The sequence below is a fragment of the Perissodus microlepis genome, chromosome 1, assembly GCF_051167445.1.
Source record: "Perissodus microlepis isolate ML-2025 ecotype Zambia chromosome 1, ASM5116744v1, whole genome shotgun sequence".
Classification (NCBI taxonomy): Eukaryota; Metazoa; Chordata; class Actinopteri; order Cichliformes; family Cichlidae; genus Perissodus; species Perissodus microlepis.
The window spans coordinates 32,160,213-32,185,774 of record NC_140461.1 but is presented as its reverse complement, the minus strand read 5'-3'; the positions used below and the strand labels follow the sequence as shown (position 1 = coordinate 32,185,774).

Sequence of the window (25,562 nt, the reverse complement as noted above, 5' to 3'; positions counted from 1 at the left end):
ATGGCAGTAATGTATAAACCTAAATCTGCAGCCTTCTGCTGCCGTCCTCCTCTGCTCCTTTTTTAAGTATGGGACAGATGAGAAATGACGAGACTGCAGTACTGAGTTCAGGCAACCTGCAGGTATCACTGACCTCCTGCTTGGTGCCGTTCCACAGTGCTCTGTTGATGGAGTCGGTGGTGACGTCTGTCCAGTAGATGTAGCCGTCTTTGGAGTCCCAGTCCAGCGCCACGGCATTGCGCACGTCAGCCAGAGGAATGACATCATCGGACATGTCCTCGGTGTCGAAGCTGATTCGTCGGATGTCCGTCCTTCGGGCAAAAAGCAGGAACTTGTCAAGACCTGATTAAAGACCAAAGGTCTTCTGTCAGTCTTCTAGGTTTAACAGTGGGGTCAGCATTAAACACAGTAAAACAGCTCTACCACAAAGACATGTAACCACTGATTAATATCACAAATCACACCCTCTGCATTAACATAATTAAACAGAGTCATGAGAATACTTTTTATTCAATTTCAGGCAGCATGACTTTACAGTGGGGAAAAAAAATGAAAACGCTGCATTTTAGCTCAAATTTTCTTCAGCTGCTCAACCGTAACATGCACTTGAACTCACTTTAAATGTTCCCTAAATGAGATCTCACTTTACATGAAGTAGGTGTCTTATAATTGTCTGCACAGGCATTTTTCATCTGAAATTTTGATTCCTCTGACAGCCTACACCTTAATCGTGGTGCTGATCAGATTAACCATGTGTTACAGGATTATTTTCTCTTCATTAGTGTGAACACACGGTTCATTAGTCAAAACAGAAGACAGAGCTTTTTGGGGTTTTTTTTAAATTTAAGATTCCAATTTATTGGCTATTAAAAATGACTTTGGTATGAATAGATGCCACTAAAAACTACTATAATATTAATTATAATATAATATAATATTAGCAGTATTTCTGTACTTTCCACAACAAACAGTGGAGGAACTCACCAGTGGCACAGCTGTAACTGTCCACCTTCTTGAAGCCGGTGGGACAAGCACAGGTGTACGTCTTGTTGCTGGGGAGACACAGGTGGCTGCAGCCTCCATTGTTGGTGCCACAGCGGTTCCTGCCACCTAGAGAAGAGACAGGCAGACACAACTCAGTATATCACATGTAAAGTGGTTCAAAAAATAAAAACCCCTCAAATCCACTTTCTCCTCAAACCCAGGGCACCAAAACAAATAGTCACACTTCCAAAAATGTCTGCCTCCTCTTTCACTAAAAGGTCACAGCGTGTGGGCTCTGTTCACTTAGGTTCTGAGTCGGCTTTTCTTTTGTTCTAATCAGACATGAACTCACATGACTTGACTAAATCTTGTCTAAAAGTGCCTGACCTCCCCCTGCCAACACGGAGGCAGCTCACAGTTCATGTTAGTGTCGGGGCTGCTGCAGTATTTTATCAGCACGTTAAGAAAAACTTTCTCTTGGCCGGAAGTCAAGTTCAACACGGTTTGTTAGCAAAGAACACAAGTCTTTGCTATCATGCTGATGAAAAACACACATCAACTGGCCGGTTCACAGCAGGGTCTTGACACTGGTGCAACAAATCATTCTATGGTGGGGTTCGCCACTGTGTGAGGCAAATTTTTCATTTCTGCCTGCAATGATATCCTCAGATAAGTCTCCCATTTCTGCCTTCAACTAGCTCATCTTCCTTCCTCTAATGCTGATATTGTGTTTGATGTTTTGTTGCTCACCATTTAGCACATCATCTACTGCTACAAGCTGCAAACTTGGATACTTTAAAAAGAGAGTCATTGCTGCCAGCCAGTCACTGGCAGATCTGAAATAATGGGAAGTAATCATATCCAAATATAATGAGATTAGACTAGACTCCTTCCTTTTGCTTTTAACTCAAGCTGAAGTTATGTACAATAGAGCTAGCACAGCTTCCTGTTGCTGCTGTGTGTTACTGTCCAATCCATGAACCCAAAACTGCAGTAACAGTCTCAACTGAGAAAAACCTACACAGGTAAAATGCAACATAATCAATACAGACACTTTACTTTTCTTTGTTTAGACAAGATCAATGCAATGTTTTCTGCTGTTTCACTGTGATGCTATTGATTGTTCTGATTCAAGCTGCTGCTTTGTGACCTTGCAGAAAGTTGCAAACAGCTGTCTGCTGAAAAATGAATAATTCAGAGAGAAAAATGTGAAAAATAGTCTATTTAGTTTGTGTATCTGCAACCCATCCCCAGATAAGGCCTTTATTTAACCAGACAAAAACCTTATTGAGAACAAAAATATCATTTTCAAGTTTTGTACATATGTAACAAACATCAGTCTGAGTATCCAGCTGTTGACCCAGCCCGATACTGACCTGCAGGCTGCCTCTGTGGGTGCAGTGTGTGGATGTCCATGGGAAAGTGCAGCTTGTTGCGGATTATCTCTTGGTTCTTTCCTGTGAATTTGTTAGCGCTGTTGATGCTTTTGGTGTGCCAGTCAGTCCAGTAGAGGCTATCCTCAAACACTGTGATGGCAAACGGGTGGGGAAGGCCTAAAGAGAGACAAGAACAGAGTTTAGCAAGGCGACAGTCCAAAATGACATTTATGCAAACAAAAAAACAGGAGAGAAAAAAGACACCCCCCCCCCAACACAGAAGCTGAGTTTGTCACATTTATAATAAGCAAAGTAATGATTCAATGAAGTTTCAGTCCTAACACGAAGAATGGAAAGAGCACATGCTACATTTGGCCTGTTCCACTAACCCTCCAAACATCCTTCCATTCAGAGCTGTGGGCTTGGCTGATGTCATATCATCCCCATTTTAGAACTGTTTTCAATTACACCGCCTCAAACCACTCTGTAGTTGGTTAAGTTGTGGCAAGAGTGTCCAAAACCAGAGGCGCTTCGTAGGTTTTCCATACATAATGTGACTTTTCCATCCGGAAACTAAATGTAAGAGAACACGCTTAAACCGGATCAGACTGATGCAGACTAGTTTTGCTCATGTGTCCACAATAAAACTTTACTCACAGATTTTAAAGTGAAAATTGAACCAGGACAGGATATGTGTGAGATTTCTGAAGGAGAGATCGATGCCTGCTCGATGTCTAAATGCTGTTTAACATCTTTAACATTGTTTTTGTATTAACAGAAGTACTCTGGCAATAAGACAAAAAGCTTACTTTTTTTTTAACTAACCACTCAGATTCACTGCTTAAATGGAAGATTTTCCTTGAACATCTGCGGCTGAATATTTAAAACTCAAAGTTCAAGCATAGCTGTTTGACGAGGCTTCATCTCTTTGTTTGAGAAAAGCCTCTTCAAAGTTCGTCAAAGCAGAGAAAAGAACAAAGAGAAAATGCAAATGGGATAATCAGTCGTGTCATTTGTTGTTCCAGTACTCCTTGATATTAATGTTTACACGTGAAAGCTAACTGCTTTTATTAAGATTGGAAAAATTTGCTCCAAGGCTTTAATTCTGTGGCTATTTCTGTTCCTTACACGAATAGTTGATTTGTGTTGTGGACTGTCACAGTCCACACCAGGGGAACCTGTGCAGATATGTCTCCTGTGGGAACATCACCCCAGGGTGACTCCTCCACACTTGTCCAAATCAATGTTCTTTTTCTTTCACCAGCCTTAATCTTCCTCCAGCGCAGAAGCCGCACAGCCCAGTCGGATGGGCACGCCGAACGGATGGAAAAAGTGATTTCTGTTGCCACACAGAGCCGCAGTGGTGTGGCGAGTGTGCTGGCGCACAGCTTTTAAAAACAGCGCTGCTAGTTTAATGACAGTGTTGTATGTCACAGCAGAAATGTCAAGTGGTAAACGTCAAAAACTGGAGGGAGATCACAGCGATAATAAGCCACAAGGATCAGAGTATCTGGGTGCGTTTTGTGTGACTGTTCGATGAGGTTTATTCAAGAAAACTGAACAAAAGAAATGAAATGAAATAAAATAAAACAGCACCTCTACATTTGCCCTCGTCTCTTCTTTTCAAACAGGTCCAGGTGTGTGTGTGTGAAATGATAGTGGCTCAACGTGTGTTTTCTGATCTTATCTCAACATGAGGGAGACAATAGTACACCCAGTTCCCTCCTCTTAGTCACCAACATCTCAATGATGGTTTTGATATGATCAGCTTATTCCTTGTCATCTCTGCTCCTGCTCCTTTTTTGTTCTCCCTGGGACAGCTGCAGGAGCAGCTGCAGGAGGACAGGGCATCAAACATCCCACCAAGCCTTCACAGCTATGTCCTCTTTAACCTACACGTGGCACCTCATAGTCCTCTCACAGCTTGCCTGAATCTGTCACACTTCCTGTTATAGGTCACCAGCAACACAGCAAGGCCTCCGGCTGGACAGAACGCTGCTCCATAGTGTGATGGGAAGTTTCAGGGTTAGGTTTTTCCAAACAAACAAAAAAATCTATAGTGATATTAAGAATACCACTTTAATGCATTTTATCTGTAAAGCTGAACCATATTATAGCAGAATCTGGTTTGTCTTGCTGAAACAAGTAGGGCCATTGGTTAAAAAGACATCACTTGGACAGCAACATATATTGCCATGTGCACTAATGCATATCAACACAGATGGATTACACAAAGTAGGAAATACATTTCCTTACAGTAGATACTGAAAGTGCTGCAACTAAATTGAATGATACAATTCTTCCACTGTTATCGTCTTCAATACCATGTGTCAACACACTGTAGAGCAGCTACCTGAAGGCCGATTATCTTGTTGTGTTATATCACAACTGTGTATGACTGTGGATACTGTGCCTCCTCTGAAAAAGAAAGCTTCAAATCAGAAGTGCTCGACTTCCCGAGCCTGGTTCTGCCCGAGTTTTCTTCTTGACCATTCCTTCCCATTGTCCCTAAGTGGTTGCTCATAGGTAACTGTTGGGGTTTTCTCTGCATTACTGATGGGTCTTTACCTTACAATTTAAAGCACCCTGAAGTTACTGTAGTTGTGATATAGTGCTATAGATATTAAATTTAATTCATACCTGTGAACTAAAGTGCTGTCCACAGGGGCCATTATTTCATAGTTTCATTTAAGTCTACCTACATATACCCTATTGGGTATATTAAATGTCCAGTCTTCTGCCATACAGCATTGTGCATTTGTCGAGTCCAGACAAAAAATATAAACACTCCCCCACCAGCACACAAGTATGCAATACCCTATCTCTTCCTGTTCCCTACCTCGTGGTGTACAGGTGTGCAGACAGGATAGTGGTGATTACCGTGACAACCGCCTGTGCTCACACACACACACACACACACACACACACACACACACACACACACACACACACACACACACAGAACTATAGGTTCAGAGAGATAAATGCTTGTTAACATTCCTTGACGTAGTGGCTCAGAATGTAACCATGCACACACTCAAAGACACACACAAATGTCCTATTTTGTCCTGTGTGTTGTCTGAGCAAACAGAGGCTGAGGAGGAAGGACAGGGCCAATTACAGCCTTTTATCCTGAGAGCACACATCATTAAGGAGAGCTCAAAGGGCTGATGGTGTGCACATACACACATATACACATATACACACACACACTCATCAAACAGTCCCCCTGCCACTCTCTCTCTCTCTTTTCAAACTCTTAAACCCTCTTCATCATCACTGATGTGCTTCCACACACTTTTTAGTTCATTAGCGGAAAAAAAATCCCCAAATTGAAAGTGACTGTCAGCTGAGACCTGCACTCATCCTGATTCAACTTGTGTTGTGTAATCGCTGCAAATTGCCTAACCTTTATATTAAAAAAAACAGCAAATTTTGAATCTCATGTCCTATAAAACTGTGACTGTCCAAATGCTTGCGGACTTTAGAGTCCCACCCATAAATCTAATAATTTCTTGGTTTTTTTTTTCCACCAAGCTTTACAGAAATCTGCAAGCGCAGATTTGCTTGAATGAAAGGATCATTTTGCAAATACAAAAAAGAACATGGGAGTCAAAATAACTGACAGCTCTCATCCTGCCTTAAAGTGTTTCTGTCACCCTTTATTTACCGACCCCCACCAAAACCTGATATGGTACCAGTGCTTTCATTTGCCACTCCTGGCACGAGTTTAACATCAAACCACAAACCTGCAGTGTACCAGGGTACTGGCTACTTGTTTGCTGACATAAAAATTACAAATGCAGCAAGAAAGCAACAGAAACCATCATCTAGAACCTGAGAAAACAAACACGAGGTCTTAGAAGCTGGTGTGTGTGTGCGTGTGTGTGTGTGTGTGTGTGTCTGTGTGTGTGTGAGAGTGTGTGTGTGTGTGAGTAAGAGAGAGAGAGAGAGAGAGAGAGAGAGAGAGAGTACCCTGCCTGCTTACACTGCAAGAGCTCCACTTTTAGTGTGCATATGCACTTCTCAGTTGGAACCAAGAACATAAACAGAGCCACACATTTGGCTTTACGTCGTCATTTATAGATTGTGTGTGTGTGTGTGTGTCTACACTTCAGCGGTAACCACATGTGCTCTTTAATGGAAATATGTTTTTGATTAACGCCACATGGCATAATGGAGTAATGAGGCATCAGCGTGCTACATCCGACATCCATCCCTTTGTTTACCGCATGCGTGTTTCTTAGCGTGAGTGTGATAATTAATGAAAATTGAGAATGAGAGCCTGAACTCCAGCCAGACCTCTGCGCACCACATACAGCATCTCTTCTGTTTCTCCAGCCTCTCTCAGAGCTTTTAATAAAAAAAAGAAAAAAGAATCCTTCAGCAGCTTGTGAGGTCACATGAATTACGAGCAGTATGTGAGTCATTCCAGTTTGAAGAACTCCTTTAAAGAGTTGTGCATTATCGATCCTATTCACTCTGGTGGCAAAAATGAAAACTTTTTGAATCTGTTGAAGCTTGAATCTACTGTTGAGCTTCTGATCCAAACATAATTTGTGTGTTTTTCATTTCACATGTACTTACACTTGGCAGTTATGTTGTCTTAACTTCTGAAATTAGTCACTCGAAAGTGCTTAAATGTAAAACGTTGCCATCCTTAAACCTGGTCACTTACAGAGGAAGAAGAAACAGCCACAGCAGGAATAAACAGGTAAGGAGCTGAAAGCAAGGCTGCTCAAGAGGCCCATCATTTTTGGGTAAAGCTTTTGACTTTGCAGCCCCACTCTTTAGGCAACTAAGCTAGCTCCAGCAAACGTGTGTAACAGTCAAGACTAGGAGTGTACCTTGGCTGATGACGGCCTTGCGGTTGCGTCCGTCCAGGTCAGCTCTCTCAATGACATGGTGCTTGGCATCCACCCAGTACATGCGGCGGCCAGCGTAGTCTATGGTGAGGCCGTTGGGCCAGAACAGGTGTGTGTCTGCTATGACACGACGGTTTGAGCCGTCCATGTTGGAGTACTCGATGCGAGGTGTGTTACCCCAGTCGGTCCAGTAGATCTTACTGAAAAGAAAAATGGGGCAATCACGCTCAGTTTGTTTGTTCACAGCGGCAGACTAGATGGGTGTAAATTAGTTGATAGTCATGGTGTCCATTAAAGACAAGAGGCAAGCAGACGGCTGTCAGGATTCTAGACACAACAGATGCCTGATTTAACAAGAAAAGTCTCCTCTGTCCTCATCATTCATGTCCTCCCCATCAGCATTCATCTGTTCTGTCCGGCCTCAGAGGGAGGATACACTCTTTTTTAAAATATAATTTTCAATTATCCCATGCAAATGAGCAACCTAATAAGCTGAATGAGTTTTCTAGCTTTAAATTTCTCTGGGGGTTCATCCAAAACTCTCTCTTGCCACTGCAGCTCATGAAAGCTAGGAAGAAAACACACTTAGCTGCTGCCCCTTTCATGAAAGACTTGTTCCACACAGATGCTTGCCTGTGGGTATGGCTGTGCCGCCAAACGTTAATCCCTGCTCTGCTGCTACACTACAACTGGGACACATCCAGAGGGGATATGTATATATGAGTGTGTGTACATTTGGAGCCATCTGTGGTGAATTATAGACTGCATGTGCGTGCGTGTGTTTGGACTCGTACCCCTCTATGGGGTGCAGTGCAATGGCTCTGGGCTTCTCCATGTTCTGCCAGATCAGTACTTTGCGGTGTGTCCCATCCAGGTTTGCCACCTCAATACGGGACGTCCCAGAATCTGTCCAGTATAACTTGTCATGGATCCAGTCTATGGCCAGTCCACCTTTAAAAGGAGAGAAGAACATTCTGAGTTTGGTTTAAGTATGAACCAATATTTTGTTACTAATGTTACAAGTAGACACAAGCAATGCATACTCTTTAGCTTTTTCAATTTGCTTTGTCTGATAATTATTTGTGTAGCTGTTAGTTCTTATTTTTGAAAGTGTTCTGCTGGTAGAACATCTATCATCTTGCTAGTAATAGTTAACCTAATAAACCTTCATCACCTATTATAATGTCTCTTTTTTTAAATCTCAAAAAAAAAACTCCAGTGAACAAAGTCAAAGTTGTGGATTTACTGGGATCAAGGTGCAGAACTATTTCTTGATGAGTGGGTTGAAGGACCTGTGTTGGACTGAAGCCAAATGGTGTGAAAAATAATAATAACAATAATAATAATAATGGATTGCATTTATATAGCGCTTTTTGAGACCCTCAAAGCGCTTTACAATTCCACTATTCATTCACTCTCACATTCACACACTGGTGGAGGCAAGCTACAGTTGTAGCCACAGCTGCCCTGGGGCAGACAGACAGAAGCGAGGCTGCCATATCGCGCCATCGGCCCCTCTGGCCATCACCAGTAGGCGGTAGGTGAAGGGTCTTGCCCAAGGACACAACGACAGAGACTGTCCGAGCCGGGACTCGAACCGGCAACCTTCCGATTACAAGACAAACTGCCAACTCTTGAGCCAATTTGCATATCATACCAGTCGCGGCAGATGGACGGCCGGAGGTTTCTTCCTGTTAAAAGGGATTTTTTCCTTCCCAATGTTACCAAAGTGCTTACTCATAGGGGGTCATATGATTGTTGTTTTTTTCTCTTTATGTATTACTACCTTACACCTTGAGCACCTTGAGGCAAGTGTTGCTGTGATTTGGCACAGTATAAATAAAACTGAATTTAATTGAATTGCTGTGTAAATAAACTGAATTCATAACAATTAAAAACTAATATAGATGGGGACTTTTTAAGCCAATTAAACAAAACTATTAGGCAAATTACTCCTTTCCATGTTTTTTTTTTTTCTTTCTCTAAAACCGACTCATACAACCTGTACAGACATCATCTGCCTCTCAGGTGCAAACGCTTTAGCTAGCAAGACATTGTAGTGTCACTAGTGCAGCTTTAAAACCAGCTAAATCAATGTCATGATGTAGCAAAAAAATTAAGAAAGGATGTAGCAGCAGATTTGCCTTTGTAGCCTGACTGTAATCACAGCTAACCTCTGGTACAGCGAGAATCACGATACTACTGTATTAGTAGAAAGAATAAATCATAATTATGAAATAAAAACTGCATAACTGATACTACTAGGACAAGTTAAATACATAAGATACAGTGTGTTAGCTGGTGAGCTGTAAGCCTGTCAGGCTAGCTTTTTCTCTCTATTTTAAGCGATTATGGTAGGCTAACCTAAATCTAATATGACTCTAGCTACATGCACAACATGTGTGCTAGATGATGATCCTTTTAACTTTAAAGAAAGCAAATAATATATTTTTTAGAAAATTTAGTGGTGAAAGAGATTAAATATGACAGAATAAGACAAAATGTAACGACGACAAATATGTATACAAAAAACACAGATTGAAATAGAAAAGGAGGGTCAGGGTTAGAAATAAAAGGAACCAGAGAGAAACTATAAATTAAAAAGACAAGAAGAAAGCACCAAAGACTTTCAAGTTTCACCAGTATTGATGTTATGTTGCTTAACTCATTTATGAATAAGGTGATGAATGAAGTGGAGTGGGGCAGAGTATAGTTGGACAGAAAACAGCAGAGTCCAATAAATTGGAAACATGATAAATGAGTCTGTTGTCCTACATCTGAACCTGCATCCCATTAGCTGTTGTACCCACCTGGGCTCTCCAGACCGGTGGAGACGACCTCCTCCACATTGGAGCCGTTGAGGTTAGCTTTCATGATGCGGTCCAGAGTCACATCTGACCAGAAGACTAGTTCAAGACTGTGATGGAAGTCCAGAGCGATGGCGTTTTCCAGGTTGTTGAGCAGCAAGGTGTACTCGGAGCGATGTGGCAAAACCTGACGGATATCGATGCGGTTGGCAAACAGCAGCACTGGCTCGGGACCTAAAGAGAGGAAGAAAGAGGGACGTGAATGGAGTTGACGTGTGTTAAAGTGAAAAGGAGAAGCAAAGGTTAGCAGGTTAAAATTCGCAAGTAACTACACACAAGAGAGATAAAGAAAATTCAGTTAGGACAAAAGGTCACTTTAAATGAGACAAAGCATTAATCTGACTGGATATAAAGGTCTGGGTTGCAGCAGCTGTGTGACAGACATGTCTGACCTGCATTTAACTCTGGACTGCAGCAGATTGATGTGCTGCTGCACCAGGCCTGCCCTCTACCTATGCTGCATATCTAAATCGAGTCCAGACCCTCCGAATGAGGTGACCTCAATGCAAGTCCAAGACCCGGCAACAGAGCAGCGGATATAGTTACTGCTGAAACACGTACAAACACTATGCAACTGTACTTTTATTAGAAGTCAAACCACGACAGCTCTCTGCGATCACATGTCAGGGATGAAACACAGTCCAGTCATTCGTACCCAGAGCTTTGCAGCTGCGCTTGTCAGGTCGGAGCTCGTAGCCCTGAACGCACCAGCACTGGAAGCCCCCCTCTGTGTTGGTACAGCCCTGACTGCAGTAGCCTTCTTCAGCACACTCATCCACATCTGGAACAGACCACAGAGACAGAAGAAGGGAGGGGAGGGACATATAGATGTTGGTGTCTTATCTCCCACAGTATTAACAATGACACACATTGTGCAGAAAGGGAAAATTCATTGATGCTTTTGGAGCATATGTACATCATTTTAGTTTTCAAGCCTTTATCTAAATCAGTTTCACAACATGCATGCACACTAACTGTTGGAAGCTGGAAAAAATACATCAAGTAGATTTGAATGTATCTTCATCTTTTGGAAGTTCTGGCAAATAAAATGTTTAGCTAGTGGCAGAAATCCAAGATTAGAAGAAGACCAAACAGTCATCAATAACTTTCCAGCCCAAAGAGAAAATTCTTGTGAAATTCCAGTGAAATTTCTTCATACTTTTGGAAAACAACCCTGCTAACAAATTGCAAAACTGACTGACTGGACTAATGAACTTCAATCCCTGGCCGTATTTAGGAAGTTAAAGGCAGGACAAGTAGAGCAAAGTTGTAGTTTTTATAGGTTTGCTTAATTCACTCAGTCAGGATCTGTATTCTACTTTCAATTTTGGGTTGGTTGCTTATTTGTTGATTCGTTTTCCCCAGACACCTCTAATTCAGTTGATAGCTTGGGAGTCTCTCTGTACAATTTAATAATCTATTCTTGGCAAAAGAAAAGGCTTAACTTAACCAAATTATATGACTGGTTTAGTTCCTAATGTGTAAATTATATTACCAATTTCCAAAAGACCATCTTCAGGCTATAAAAGAAGTGCACGTTGAATGAGTGGAGTGAGGGAGTAGCGTTGTAGCAAACTGAGAACAATTCTTAAAGCACTGTCACATGTAGGAAGTCAGTGAAGCTATCAGATGTTTAACACAAAGTAGCAACTGGCCAATTGTCAAACTCTGCGGAGGTCATGAATATTAACACTCGCTACAGCCTGCTCACTCACTTTCACTCTGCTGTCTCTCTCTCCAACACACACACACACGCAAGCAAGCCAGTGTTACCCTGGCAGGTTTTGCCGTCGTCCATCAGTCGGTATCCAGTGTGACAGGTGCACTGGACCAGTCCTCTCACCATCTGACACTTCTGGGAGCAGCCTCCGTTATTCTGGTTACAGTTGCCCTCGTTGGAGCGTGGCCCTGCGCACAACACAGAAACATTACAGGAACATAAACACAGCATCCTAGCTCAGTATAAATACAGCCACACACTGTAAAAAGTTGTCATCTACTGTTGGGCCTTAAAATATTTTAGACACACAAGCAGCTAGGCTCGTGGATGGTGATGGCAATCAGGCTGGCCCAGGTTAAAATGTCAACATATACAGTATAAACTGCTGTTAAAATTTATGTGAGCATTTATTATACACCCTCAGCTGTTCCAATGGTTTCTGTTGACAGCGTCATCTCACCGAGTCAGCATTAGGACTACATTTTACCTTGATGAAACCTGGAGCTTATAAAATCCTTTTTCTAAGGGTCCAATTAAGACAACATAAGAATATGTAACAGCAATAATCTCTTCAGAGTAAGTGGGTACTTAATATTCAGTGTATTTTAAGGGAGAAAAGGTTTTAAAATTGAGGAACTAAGGCCTACATATCAGCTGATATCAGTCATTTGTCAATATATCGGTATTTGTATTTATAATGGCAGACCAATAAATGTAAAAAGTAAAGAGAAGACACGGAAACATCCTTCAAACATGTTATCAGTGTTCAATAATTTATTGTGACAATAAAATAAGATCATTTCTACAATTTAATATTATCTTAGTAAGGACTCATATATAACTTCACATAACAAATGTTAGGTAAATCTGTTTATCATTCTTGTGTCTAAAGAAAAAAAATATCGACTAATGCACTGGATACCAAATGTCATCATTGCTATCTGCCTTTAAACGCTCTACAAACTATTATGTAATCGTCATATTGGTGTCCAGATGCCTATGTCACCATTCTTACACTTACGGCAGTCATGGTGTGGGTGTTCATCAGTCCCGTCACCGCAATCATTGACCTCATTGCAAACCTTCCGCAGACCTATACAACGGCCATTCCCACACTGGAACTGATCAGGAGCACATGGAGGACTGTCTGTGAAAAGATACAACACAGATCTGATAAGTGAAACACTTTTCTACGCCATATTTATCCAAGTAGTTCTCCCTTAAATATCTAAATAGTATGTGCTATGGTTGTGACATTCGGTTGCCTGGCATGTCTTTAATTCCCTGTTGTGGTTTAAGTCCCATGTATGTACGTATTTAATGTTGTGTGTGCGTGTGTACCCTATGTAACATGCAAGCGTGAACAACAGGTGACTGTGCATGGATTTTGATGCACATAAGCAGGTTTAAAAATAACACAATGGATTTGAATAGATCATTAAATATGAATAAAATGGTGTGATGAGCAATAATATAAACATTTCAGGTATTCACAGGTTTCCTGCAAAGCTGAACTTCTTTATCGCCATGCTTCCTTTTATTGGTGGATAGTATCCAAAAACAGAATAAAAAGTTTCCATCGAGCTTTTTTCCCTCGCTGCCTGTTCACTGTTATTTTAATCACAATACACAGGCCTGTCTCTGCGGTTCGTCTTTCCACAGCACAGTGAAGGAACAGACCAAAAAAGAAAAAAAAATCTGAACTTTTTTCCTTTTTTTGAAATGCAACTGTGTCTCCCAACAGAGAAGTTTCTCAGCAGAGGGCTGTTCAGAGCTGTTGTCATGGTTACTGTTGAAGCTTGTACTATTTTTAGTGCCTGAAAACAAGATAACAACCAGAGCCTTACCAGTTTTTTCACAGCCCTCTTCATCGCTGCGATCCGAGCAGTCGTCCTCGCCATCGCATCTCCATGACAACCGGACACAGCGTCCAGTTCCGCAGCGGAACTGGTCGGCTGTGCACATGGACGTGGCTGCAGGAGACGCACATAAACGTACATTTTACTCTTACAGTCTTAGATCAGTCATTAGGACTTTAGTCATTATGGGTGAATGCTTTTTTTAAATAATGACGGAAAAAGAAGAAATGATTAATTTTTAACTGATTTGTTCATTAATTCTGGACACCAGCTACTCACTGCAGTTCTTCTCATCTGAACGGTCGTCACAGTCGTGCTCGCCATCACACCTCCATGCAGCATTGATGCACATCCCGCTGCTGCACATGAATTCCACTGATCTGCATGGCTGATGTGAAGCTAAATAGACACACATATATATAACTGATTTAGCCAGGAGTTATATATAAATCTAAAAAATATATAAATATATACACAAACTGTGCAGGTTACAGGTCAACTTCCTTGCTATAGCAAGTATGAAAAGGAAGCTCATTTTTAATGGTATGACAGTCTTTGAACACCCCTGTATTATAACCACTGTTAAGTCCACCTGTTTAATTTCTTATTAAATAATCACCTTTTTGAGTCATGCCTTTCGTGTGAGACTTACATGTTTTAATTTGATGAGGGCCAAGAAACATGTAAGATGCTGTCTCAACATGTGGGATAAAGTTCTAAAAATTGTGCATAGTGACGACACAAAGTGAGACTAGCGACACCGGATAGGTCACCTTAGCTGTCAGCGGAGTTCTTTTTTTGCGTATTTGTACTTTACTTGCACGCCACAAATGCTCAGTAGCGCCTCAAGGTGGTGCTTTCTTCATTCCTGCTGTGTTCAGCTACAGTCATACAAAGACACTGATGGAAATTTGTTCTGCCACAAATGCAGTGCCACGCAGACCTGACATTGTACAAATGCTGTCAAGTACTGCATAACAAAGCACTAGTTCACTGTCAGAGCCCCTTTTCTGGCTAAAGTAGCCCTCTTATTGTTTCTCCATACTTCCGAGAGGTCGTTCTGCAACCACAACTCTGCAAATATATCAGCAATCACAGGTTCATCGACAAATAATGACACATACTAACAAGCATTGTGGTGTGTTCAGGTTGACCAAATTTCGATCCCATTACCTTTTAGTCTATTCAGATCAGGTCTCTTTTGGTACCCTTTTGTTTATTTTGGAAAAGTAAGTCATCTACAAGTTTGCACCATGTCTGATCCCACTTATGAACCTATGAAGAGTGAAAGTTTTGTCACAAGATCACAGAATAAACATTTTTACTCTATCTTCTCTGAGCGCATTCCACATACCTAAACATATATTACTTTTCCCACATATAGTAATTAGATCTGCTTACTTAAGCTGCTGCATGATCATCTCTAAGCGGAGATCATAAATGTCCCACCTTTAAATCACCCACCATCATCGCTACATGTGATCAGATCAAAGTGAAGCTCAAACTGGCAGCAGATGACGACGGAGGTGGATGAGAAGATTAAAGCTGAATCAGACATAAGCATCTTAAACCCTTCATCCGTGTGTGAGCGTGTGTGTATTTCTTCGACGCGTTTCCTCATGACAGGACGAGTCGGCTCCCATTGAAGCTACAGCAGGCACGAGATGAGGGAGGAAGCGAGGGTATGTGAGGGAAGACAGTTTCTAGCAACGCTGTGCAGGCCTGTCAGCTGGGCAAGAAACGATCAAAACAGCAGGTGGCTTTCCCACAAGAGAGAAGCAGAGAGAGAGAGACTTATTGGTCAAGGGAATTAGTGTGGGACACCCGCGCACACACCCAAATGATTCATCCCCCCTTTTCTTGTCTATCTCTTATTCTCTCCATCGCGCACACACGCACACAAAAACAGCAACTGAGCTCTTTCATCTGCTCAGCCACGCAGCCCAAAGCGGCATCAGTGGTAACGAGGCTTGCAAGTGTGATCTCTTTTGGGTGTGTGTGTGTGTGTGTGTGTATTCACATAAGGGGGAGAGAGGGAGTGAGAGAGAGTGTCGACTTCTCTAACAAAGCGCCCTTCATGTGTCTGGAGAGTCCGTGCCAAGGAATGCTGTCTGAGGATGGGCTGTCTTATGCCTCTCAGGAATGCCTTCTCTGTCTAAGTGTGTGTGTGTGTGTTTGTGTACAAACTACAGCATAAAACAGAATTTACTAGGACTTAAATTACTAAAAAGAAAAAAAGAACGCTCTCGCCCTGAACCATTCTGAGTCAGAAATAAATAAATATAACAGGAAGAATAACAGGCAGTGTGAGAGTGAAGGACAGCCACAGGGGACACGCAATCATCAGCGAGGACCTGAAACAAACCTTGAACAACACTTTGTTCATTTAGATCTGTTATGTGCCTCTGTATTTCCTACACACAGTTATCTCAAGTATTTCTTAAGGTCTTTCTGCTGCCCCTTTTGTGCTTTTTCCCCCCACTTTCAAATACGCTTTGATGCCAGCTCAACTTTCGAAAAAAGTTCAACACTTCAAAAGTGAGGCAGCAATTAAAAAACCTGGATGTGGGAGGAGATGAGAGGAAAAAACAGAGCTGCTCAGTTGAATAATTTGACCTTACAGATGATCAAACGATGTTGCAAAACTTTGAAGCCATGCTTATTGCGCTGCAGATAAACACATCAAAGTGGGGGGAAACCACTGGGCTCGAGCGCATGTGTCTGTGAAAGAGATGGATGTGGTGGGCAGTTAAAAGCTGATGAGCAAATGAACGTGAGAAATCGGAGACAAGGGAACAGGGAGGGGAGAAGCCGAGAGATTAGTCAGCAGCAGGCAGCGTCTCTGGAGCGAGGCGAACGAAACATGATAGTCTATGTCAGGACTGTGGCTTCACTCTGCGTGTGTGTGTGTGTGTGTGTGTGTGGGTGCATGTGAGAGAGAGAAAGAGAGAGAGATACAGTGACAGCACAGATCTAACAGAGTGCTTTCCAGTTATGACACACGCTGTCGAGCAACAGCTGTTCCTGAGCCCAACATGCCATCAACAGAACGTCGGGACGTGAAATCAGCACTCAGTGTTTTACAATGAAGCTCAATTTTCGTGCAGCTACCAGAGGGCCTTTCTTACAACACATAAACACTATTATCAATGAATCAGCGTTCAAGATTACAGACAGTGAATCAGCAATTCACATTTTTTTCTTCTTCTGTAGAGTCACTTTGCATCAAATCCAATGGTAAAATACCCACCTTATCAACCTCAACTATAGCAAAAATGCCACTTCCTAACAACTCTTTAGTGTTTCTGGGGACACAATAACATCATGGAAGTGACAAGCTAACAGTGTATCTACAGTACTATGTGACTCATGTGATTAAAACATACATTTGATAACCCTGCGCTTCTTTTAAGCGTCTCAGCGCAATCCTTCACATGCTTTGGTTTCTGTCACTTCTGCAGATGGTCCGTCACATTCATGTGTCCCCACAAACACTTAAATTTTGTTTTGTGATTTTTTTTCCCTCTTTTTTTTTTTTTTTATATTTGTTGGTGTTTTCTTAAGTTGCGGCCCATGTGACCTCTCAGGGCCACCATATAGTTGGCTGCTTTGAGCAACAGGTGCAGGTAGAGCAGTGGTAGCTGCTGGCGGTGTGAAAGGCGTCACCTTGACCAATTTGAGTTAAATGGACTGAAACTTTATGGCTGTTTGTGGTTTCAGTGCCTTCTGGGACAACTTCAGTGCAATTACACAAGATGGCAATAAGATGGCTTGCTGGGCAGTTCATTGTACAAACAGCCCAAGTCAAAGCGGTGTGTTATTACTTAGCACTCTGCTATATATAAAAGATAGCATACTGCTATCTTTTATATATAGCCTATCCTGGCATATTCTCACTTATAAATGGGAAATCATTTGATTCTTAGACAGCCATCATTTTCTGTTATTAGTATTAATGGACAAAAACAAATAATACTCAAGTCAAATTATCAAAATAACCAGTAGTTGAAGCAACATCAGTTACATGCTGCAGCTCTTTTACAGATGTTTTACTGCACCATGCTTTAACTGTCAGCGTTCAGTATCTGAGCCCAGTTTGGAACAGACTCGGTCGGTGTAACCACTAAAAATGATGGATGTTAAACTTCCTGTTCAGATGAGCCTTTAATGTACTTTTAAACTCCAGCTGAACTAGTGCAGGAAGCTGTAACATATGAATCTGAGTTGCACTCAGAGGAAAAGCGGAGAATAAAGGGAAGGAGAGGCAAGAGAAAACGTAACTCTCATCTAACGTAACAGAGCTAATCTCCCAAAAGAGCTTTGTCTTTATCCACCACACACAACACAGTCTAGTGAGAGTCACGATCACTGGCAGGGATCCTAAGAAATGTTTATCTGTGCCTGTGTGTGTAATCAGATGACAGCAATTCTTTACACCAGCCGGAGAGGCTCGATGGGTCTGGATTACCTAGCTATACACTGAGTGTGTTTCTTGTCAAATCTTTACTTCTGCCCAAAACTTGGATTGGTGTCTAAGAAGTACACTTTTTTCCCCCTGGAGGTTTGAGACTAGACCCTGACGTCTTCAATGTTGCAGGTGTGTTTCTAGCTATGCGACGGGGAACTCACAGCAGTCCGATTCATCTGACCAGTCTCCGCAGTCATCGTCTCCGTCGCAGTGGTAGATGTCCAGGATACAGCGGCCATATGCGCACTGGAACTCCTCCACGCTGCAGGTGGCTGTCATCACATCTGAAGCTGCACAGACACGCAGACATGTTAAACAGATGCTGGAAAAGATGGTGCAGCAGTTGGCTGTCGGAGGCACTTTGAAGTTTTGATGCTACTTTGCTGAGTCTGTCAGAAACTATACATGAAATGAAGCAGAAGCTCATCTCTACATTGAGACAGTGAACACATTTACATGGTCTGGAGTAAACTTGTTACTGTGAGATCTTGGTTTACATACAGCTTTACTGGTAAGCATATTTGCCCCTTTCTGAGGCCACAATTTTGACCTTACATGCTGCAGTGTACCATCACTCTGACCTGAGTTGAGTTATCGTGGATGATGCCCTACAAATATAAGCTGGCCTGTCAATGTGTCTACAAAACAAAGTACTGTACTCAAAGTCTAACGGCCAAGCTTTACTGTCTATATTTTAAAAAGCTTGTGCATACTCTCTCAGTAACTTACGGCAATTTTCCTCATCTGATCCATCTTTACAGTCCGTGTCTCCATCACAGTACCAGTGCTCAGCAATGCAACTCCCGTCCGTGCAGCGGAACTCCTTGTCTGAGCATTTACGCATGTCTGCCATGGAAAGAACACACAGGCTCATATACTACTACAAATACTGTCGGAAGGAATAAAGGCCTTGCACGCTCGGGCTTAGGTGAGCCTCTTCGTGTGTGTACCCACCACACTGTTCATCACTGTTGTCCCCACAGTCGTTGTCACCATCACAGTGCCAGAGGCTGCGAATACAGTAGCCGTTTTGACAGTGAAACTCGTCCTCCTCACACTCCCTGGGAGCTATGCAGACAGAAAAAAGTGACAGATTTCAGAACACCATATAACACAGACACAATGAAAACACACTAAAGCTACCCCGAAATCTGGGCAACTCTAATTCTTTGAGTCAAACTAAGAGCGAAAAGCTGTGCAGACAAAAAAAATGCCCTCGATAAACAGGCGGATCTTTCAGAACACTGCAGGTCTGTGACTGCGAAGCTTTCAGGCTGAATGTCTTGTTGCTCCATATGAAAATCTCTAATTTACAGCCACTGCAACACAGTAAGCGATAAGGTTGTATAAAGTGGTCTGTGTTACAGCTACACCTCACAAAAGGCACAAAATAAAACCTTAAAAAAAACAAAAAAAACAAAATTGGCTCTAGCTGAATACATGATGGTTAAAGTGGATGTTAATAGAGACGAGCTTTCATGGAAGAAAAAAGTCAAATGTTTGATTTATTACTCAAACCGCATAAAAGCCTTAAAATGATCGTTGCATTTCAACCTAAAAATACCAAGCTAACAAAAAGGCTACTTTCTTATTTGTTAGGAAACATTCAGAGAGGCTGTGAAGCTGCAACTGAAGAACTTTTTTTTTTGTCTAAAAATCCAGGACTGGATGTGTTATGTCAAGCAGGAACCAGAAAAAGAAGCCAGCGTGAATGTGCCAAAAGCTGCCATTTCTCAACCAACTACTTGGGACGGGCTCCAAAAACGAGACGGCCCCCAAACACTCCCGTACAACTTTACAGAACTACAACATATTTACAGCCTGGTACTAAAAAATAGTTTTGATAATCTGGCTTGTTCTGTATTACAGAGCATCCAAGAAGTTTGTGTTTCAGTCAAGTTTTGGTATTTTATAGTCTGTTACTAATATAATTTAAAGTATGTTTGTCTGTGTGTTAGAACTGAACACTTTACTGATTTAACCCACTTTTATCTGACTTAGAGGCAGATTCTGAGGCATTATGGTTGTGGGCACACTGCTGTAAAGTTGCTTTAATGCGTAGCATATTCTTCTAGTCCAGCTCAAATTTTGGATTGATTTCTTTTACCAAGCTCTAGCAGCGTGCTTTATATCTTAATTACACATAGTGCTGGCTGTACATTAGGAAGTGTTTCATTATGCAGTTAACCTTTAGACTGGAGATAAAAGGAACATTAGTCATTCGTACAAACAGTTGACACAACAGAGAGACAAAGTCACTCCCTCTTGTGAGAGTTCAGCCCTGTGACAGTGTTTTACTTTCATACCCTTTCATTTATCGCAACAACTGGTTCGCCTTGCTTCTTTAATCACACTTCCAAAGCGCCGCCTTCTACCGTTACCGCTGCAGTCGATGGCAAAGCACGGCTGGAGCCGAGCAAACAGGTTCGTCAAAGAAAACCAGTGATGTCTGGCACCTGGCAGTAGGCAATCTATAATTTATCACTGCTGTGTGTGAGTGTTAGACAGCTACGACAAAGCAAGAGAGATAAGAAGAGACAAAAACAGAAGGACGCCCACAGAAGAGACGACCCGACAAAAAGGAAAAGGGTAACGCTCGTCTTTTTTCCACTGAAAGCTTTCATCTTTTCTCAAGAGTATTACAGCACCACACAAACACACCTGAGAACCACACTTCACTTCTCAGATGAGTGACATAAGAACCCAGAGCCACTGCATGTATATATGATCTGAGTCCAAATTAATGTTTAACAAAGATCCAAAAAGGAAGCATCTTTCTAGAATGTTTTCCATATAAAAACATGACATATTTAGAAAGTTCTGACAGGGATCCTCTACATTTGGGAATTATTACACTCATTTCCATCTCATAATTTCACTGGATTCTACTAGCATACATCTGAATGACCTACAGGTCAAATTCATCCTCATTTATTTTATAATGGAACTTGTTTTAGACTACAAAATCATCCACTTTCTAAAATTAGTTGTTTTAGCTCCCTTCTCCCTCCCTTTAAGCCAATCCTCTTCTGATTGGCTGCCCTTCGCAAACAGAAGATTCGCATAACAGGTGGGTGGAGCTTTTATGCTCAAAGCTTAGGGCTGTGTGCCTTAAATGACCATCTACTCTCAGTGACATCATACAGAGCCAAGTGTATTAAAATAAATATCTAAGACTAAACATTCATGAGCATGCTATTCATTCAACTGCTAAATTTCCGCTGACCTCGCCCCCACCAGTCTCTTCTCAGCCAGTTCGCCCTCCCCCTTTAAAAAAAAAGTGGTGGGTTCCAATGAAAATTTAATTTTACCTGGACAATTGACAATCAAACTCGTTCCATTATTCAGGTTGCAAGAAAATAATTGATTTGCCCCCTATTCTCTGCCTCTCCCATGCTCTAGCTCCCTTCCCATAAGCGAAGTAAACAGAGTAAGGTCAGAGGTCAACAAGCCCTCAAGAAACTCATCATTCACACAGCAGCCAAAAGTCAAAGGGCAAAGAGCACTGGGAGTCGATACCACGCTCTCTACATGTGCGTATGAGCTGAGACAGGTGTCGAAATATTTATTTGCCAGATTAAAATATCTTTTGAACGTCAAGATTTAAAACAACCCCTTTTTTAACACACACACACACACACACACGCACACACGCACACACTGCTCTGCACCGAGCCACACCTCACTCTCCATGTTTGTCTGAAATCTTGACAGCTACTTCGGTTCCAGCCAAGCGTGGAGGATTGTCTCCCCAGGCCTAAATAATGCAATGAAACCACCTCATCTTAGGGAGAAACCTATACTGGCCAGCACATATTGGGAACGGAGAGCCAAACCAGGTAGGGGGAAAGAAATGGAGAAAGAAAGAAGCATGAAATAATAAGTATGGGAAACAGAGGAGGGAGGAAAATTTACTGGGCATGAAGATGAAAAATTCATAGCACCCTCATTGCAGACAGACACCCCCCACCCCCATCAGTAAGTGATTCAGTGTCTGGCTGCTCATGCTATATGTGGGTCAGCACAGGAGGAGGAGAAATCACCAGGTGACAGAAAAATCATTCGCAAGCTATCCTCTACCTGCTGCACCTATAAACTACTTGAATTTTGAGAAAACAGTGAAAGTGGCGTCTGTGCATAGGCCATTAAACAGATTCTACTGTATTTAAATACAGTTAGAGCAAGATGCTCCCTGTAATCCTATGCACATGTCCAACATTTAATTGGCTAGAGTGACCAAATGCTTCACAAGACTCAGTGCTATAATCAACAGATTAGCTCTACAGATTTAATGCTAGTGGTTTGGTGGGGAGTTACATATTCATTTTATAGGCTTCAAAAGCATAAGAAGATGGTTCCAGTTTATTTTTTAATCAACATGAAAAGAAAACACACCAAACTGAGCAAAAATATTCATACCTCATTTACTATCACCGTGACCCTATGCGTCATGTTATCAAGCTATCCAGCCAACACTAGCATTAGTCATATATCACTTTTTCTTACTAAAACATGCCTCGCTTGCATTACAATAAAAACAAAATGGGAAGGCCAGATTTCTACCATACAGAATTTATAATAGCAGTTCCCAATCAAGACATGAGGTCATGGTCATCTTTGATATCCAATATATATGGAACTAAAATACTGTTAAAACCTTTGATGTGTATAAACTAAAGACGCACAGTTTCAAGCTACTGCTACCAAGACCAGGAGCTACCAATAGGACTGTCACTCTGGTCTATAGTTACCAACCTGCTGAGTCAGAAGCTTACTAAGCCAGCCAAAAACAAAAACGTTCCTTCTTTTGATTAATAGCTACCTTCCATCAAAAGCCTACCCAACCCAGCTACCACTCCTCTGCAGAGCCAGAATCACAATACAGATTTTGTGATCTACTCTTAATTCCACATTAGCCAAAATATGCTGAAAGACGAGTTGTTCCCGATCTGATGTACAGAATTATCAAGTGGAGTTACTTTTGCCCTTATTTTGTTTTTTCTACTTTTCTAGTTCTACCACAATGGTGAATGATCATAAAGTTTCAAATAATGAGCCCAGCATAAATGTGAGTTCAAATACTTGCAGCTCTGGCAGGAAATATCTGTCCGGGCCCCACCCACCTAACGTTCTGTTTGTGAGGGGCAGCCAATCAGAAGAAAAGCTGAAATTGATCACCCCTAGGTGATCAATTTTAAAAGAAGAGTTCTTTAAATGGCTTGTTCAGAACTGGTTTAGGGGCGGCATAATAACAAAATATACAACAACCAGGATTATTATGAACTGTGAATCAATCAAAGTTACTGTAGCTGAGTCCAAGAAAGAAGGTTTATGGTTGCAAAGAAGCATAAGAGGTCTATGTCAAGTTCTCGGTATTGTCACCTTAATACCACTTTTATTGGGGCCAAAGTAAAAAATAAAGCCATGCAATACAATCGCCAATAATTGATATAAACTGTATAATTTAAGCAACATGTTGTTGGTTGAAGATCCTTCACAGATCTAGAAGTGAGTTACTTGAAGGACACTGCCTAACTGCCATGTGTCGACTCCATCAAGGACATGTCACTGCTTGTAACTATTCCAGTCCTCCGCACAGAGTGTTAAAGTTGATCGAACTGAATCGCCGAACTTGCTTCTGATGCTGTGATAGAATGTCCGGCCTGCAGCATGCATCCACCCCGATCAGATTGCACACACAGAGCCTTCTGAGTTGTCATGGGTAAATATAGAGACTAAATGTGGATTCAGAATCTGACCACTGGCCACACCTCAAATAAAGAAAAAAAACACACAGACAAGCAGTTGTACTCCTCTACTTCTGATGACCTCTTTTAAAGATCACAACTCCTATTCTTAACCTCAAATGAATCTAAAACTGCCCTTCGTTAAAAGGGCAAGCACATTGTTGAGTTAGTAAAATAGGATGGTTTCCTTATCATGTTTATCTGACAATTTTCTGAAGGCTGCATTAACCCATTAAAAAAAAAAAAAGACGGAAGTGAGAACAGAGAAATTACCCTCCTCTCTCAAGAATGTCCTCAAAATCAAGCTGGAAACCAGAGGTTAAAGGTGATCGCTCAGAAAAACTTACTGATTTGTATCAACACTTTCACTTTAAGGGGGCGACTGGACACAAACCTTGTCAGCAAAATGTCTCACATAGCAACACAGAGACCACAGATACCCTCACTGTAGCGGTCAAAGCTTCAGGTTTTTCCTTTTAGTTTAAGTGTTGTCACGATTCTGCCTGGTAGGAAGCTGAGGATACTTCAGCAAGAACACATGACTTAGAACACAGATAACTCCTCAAAACAAAAGAGGAGCAAAATAAAGTCAAGTCAAAGGTCAAACAAAGTTTTGTGCTGTGACCGTGGGAGAGCTGACCTTTTGCCACAATGTTTTCGTGTGCACGTGCGATTGCCCGTGTGTTTGTGAGTGCAACAGACAGGCAACGCTTTTAGACTCTAAACAAACACCTCATTGCACATGGCTGCCTCAAACATCTGTTGACTTTAATAAGTCATCCCCTTGTGTATAACGGAGCAGGTCGAGTGTATGTCTTTGCTACTGTTTGTGTTTTCAAGAAAGACAAAGTGTACTTACGGCAGTCTTGTTCGTCGGAGTCATCCTCACAGTCGTTGTCTCCATCACACACCCAAGAGCGACGGATACATTTGCCATTGTCACAGTGGAAGTCCAGCGGTGAGCAGGTGGGGAGCACTGCAAGTAAACGAGAGCAGACAACAAGGCTGTCAGCAGAGAAAACAAACAAACAAACACACTGAGCAGCTGAGAGAAGAGGACCACAAAAGAAAAAAATTCAAACAACATGGATGAGACGTGCTAATGTCTTTATGAGGATATTATAAGAAGTGTTGCTGACCAATAAATTTTGACAGTTTGTGTCAACGTCCTCTTTTTCTGACAACTACAGGACAATAACTAAATAAAAACTAATGCATGAGGACAAAAACTACGATGAAATGTATTCACACTTTTGTCAACGAATAAAAACGAGATGAAAATATTCTGAAGTAATCTTGAGCGTTACGGTTAGACACGGACATTTGATCTGCCCCTGGGAAACTGTACAACTAGCTCCCATGCTCCGCGTTTCTCATGAAAACACTAAATGTCAGCACTCGTGAGGAAGAGAAGAACAGACACATGGACATATTACACATTTGATGTCAACAAATGACACTTTGTAAACCGTGTGGAGCAACTCCAACAGCGAAAAACGTTTTTTTTACTCCATAAAACTAAAAGAACTTAGATTATGATGAAAATCAAATGACACTTCATTCAAAAGACTGCGACTAAATTTAAATAAAAATTATCTGTCAAAATGAAAACTAATTATAAGTACTTTCAAAATACCTACTAAACTGTAGGCCAGATACTGTTGAGGCTTCAAGTG

At 41.6% G+C, this 25,562-nt stretch overlaps 1 protein-coding gene across 3 annotated transcripts in view; it reads right to left on the bottom strand.

Moving 5' to 3' along the window:
• Positions 1-25,562, bottom strand: part of lrp4 (low density lipoprotein receptor-related protein 4) — a 109,231-nt gene that overhangs the window by 12,324 nt on the left and 71,345 nt on the right. For all 3 annotated transcript variants that reach the window (XM_084952051.1, XM_084952107.1, XM_084952182.1), the window contains exons 3-17: positions 24,746-24,862; positions 19,094-19,207; positions 18,869-18,985; positions 18,301-18,429; positions 13,951-14,070; positions 13,660-13,785; positions 12,834-12,959; positions 11,866-12,000; positions 10,748-10,873; positions 10,036-10,266; positions 8,020-8,176; positions 7,208-7,425; positions 2,361-2,537; positions 985-1,110; positions 134-342 (exon numbers count right to left, since the gene is read on the bottom strand). In XM_084952051.1, coding sequence (XP_084808177.1) covers positions 134-342; positions 985-1,110; positions 2,361-2,537; positions 7,208-7,425; positions 8,020-8,176; positions 10,036-10,266; positions 10,748-10,873; positions 11,866-12,000; positions 12,834-12,959; positions 13,660-13,785; positions 13,951-14,070; positions 18,301-18,429; positions 18,869-18,985; positions 19,094-19,207; positions 24,746-24,862 — 2,228 coding nt within the window. The remainder of the gene's footprint in view (positions 1-133; positions 343-984; positions 1,111-2,360; positions 2,538-7,207; positions 7,426-8,019; positions 8,177-10,035; positions 10,267-10,747; positions 10,874-11,865; positions 12,001-12,833; positions 12,960-13,659; positions 13,786-13,950; positions 14,071-18,300; positions 18,430-18,868; positions 18,986-19,093; positions 19,208-24,745; positions 24,863-25,562) is intronic.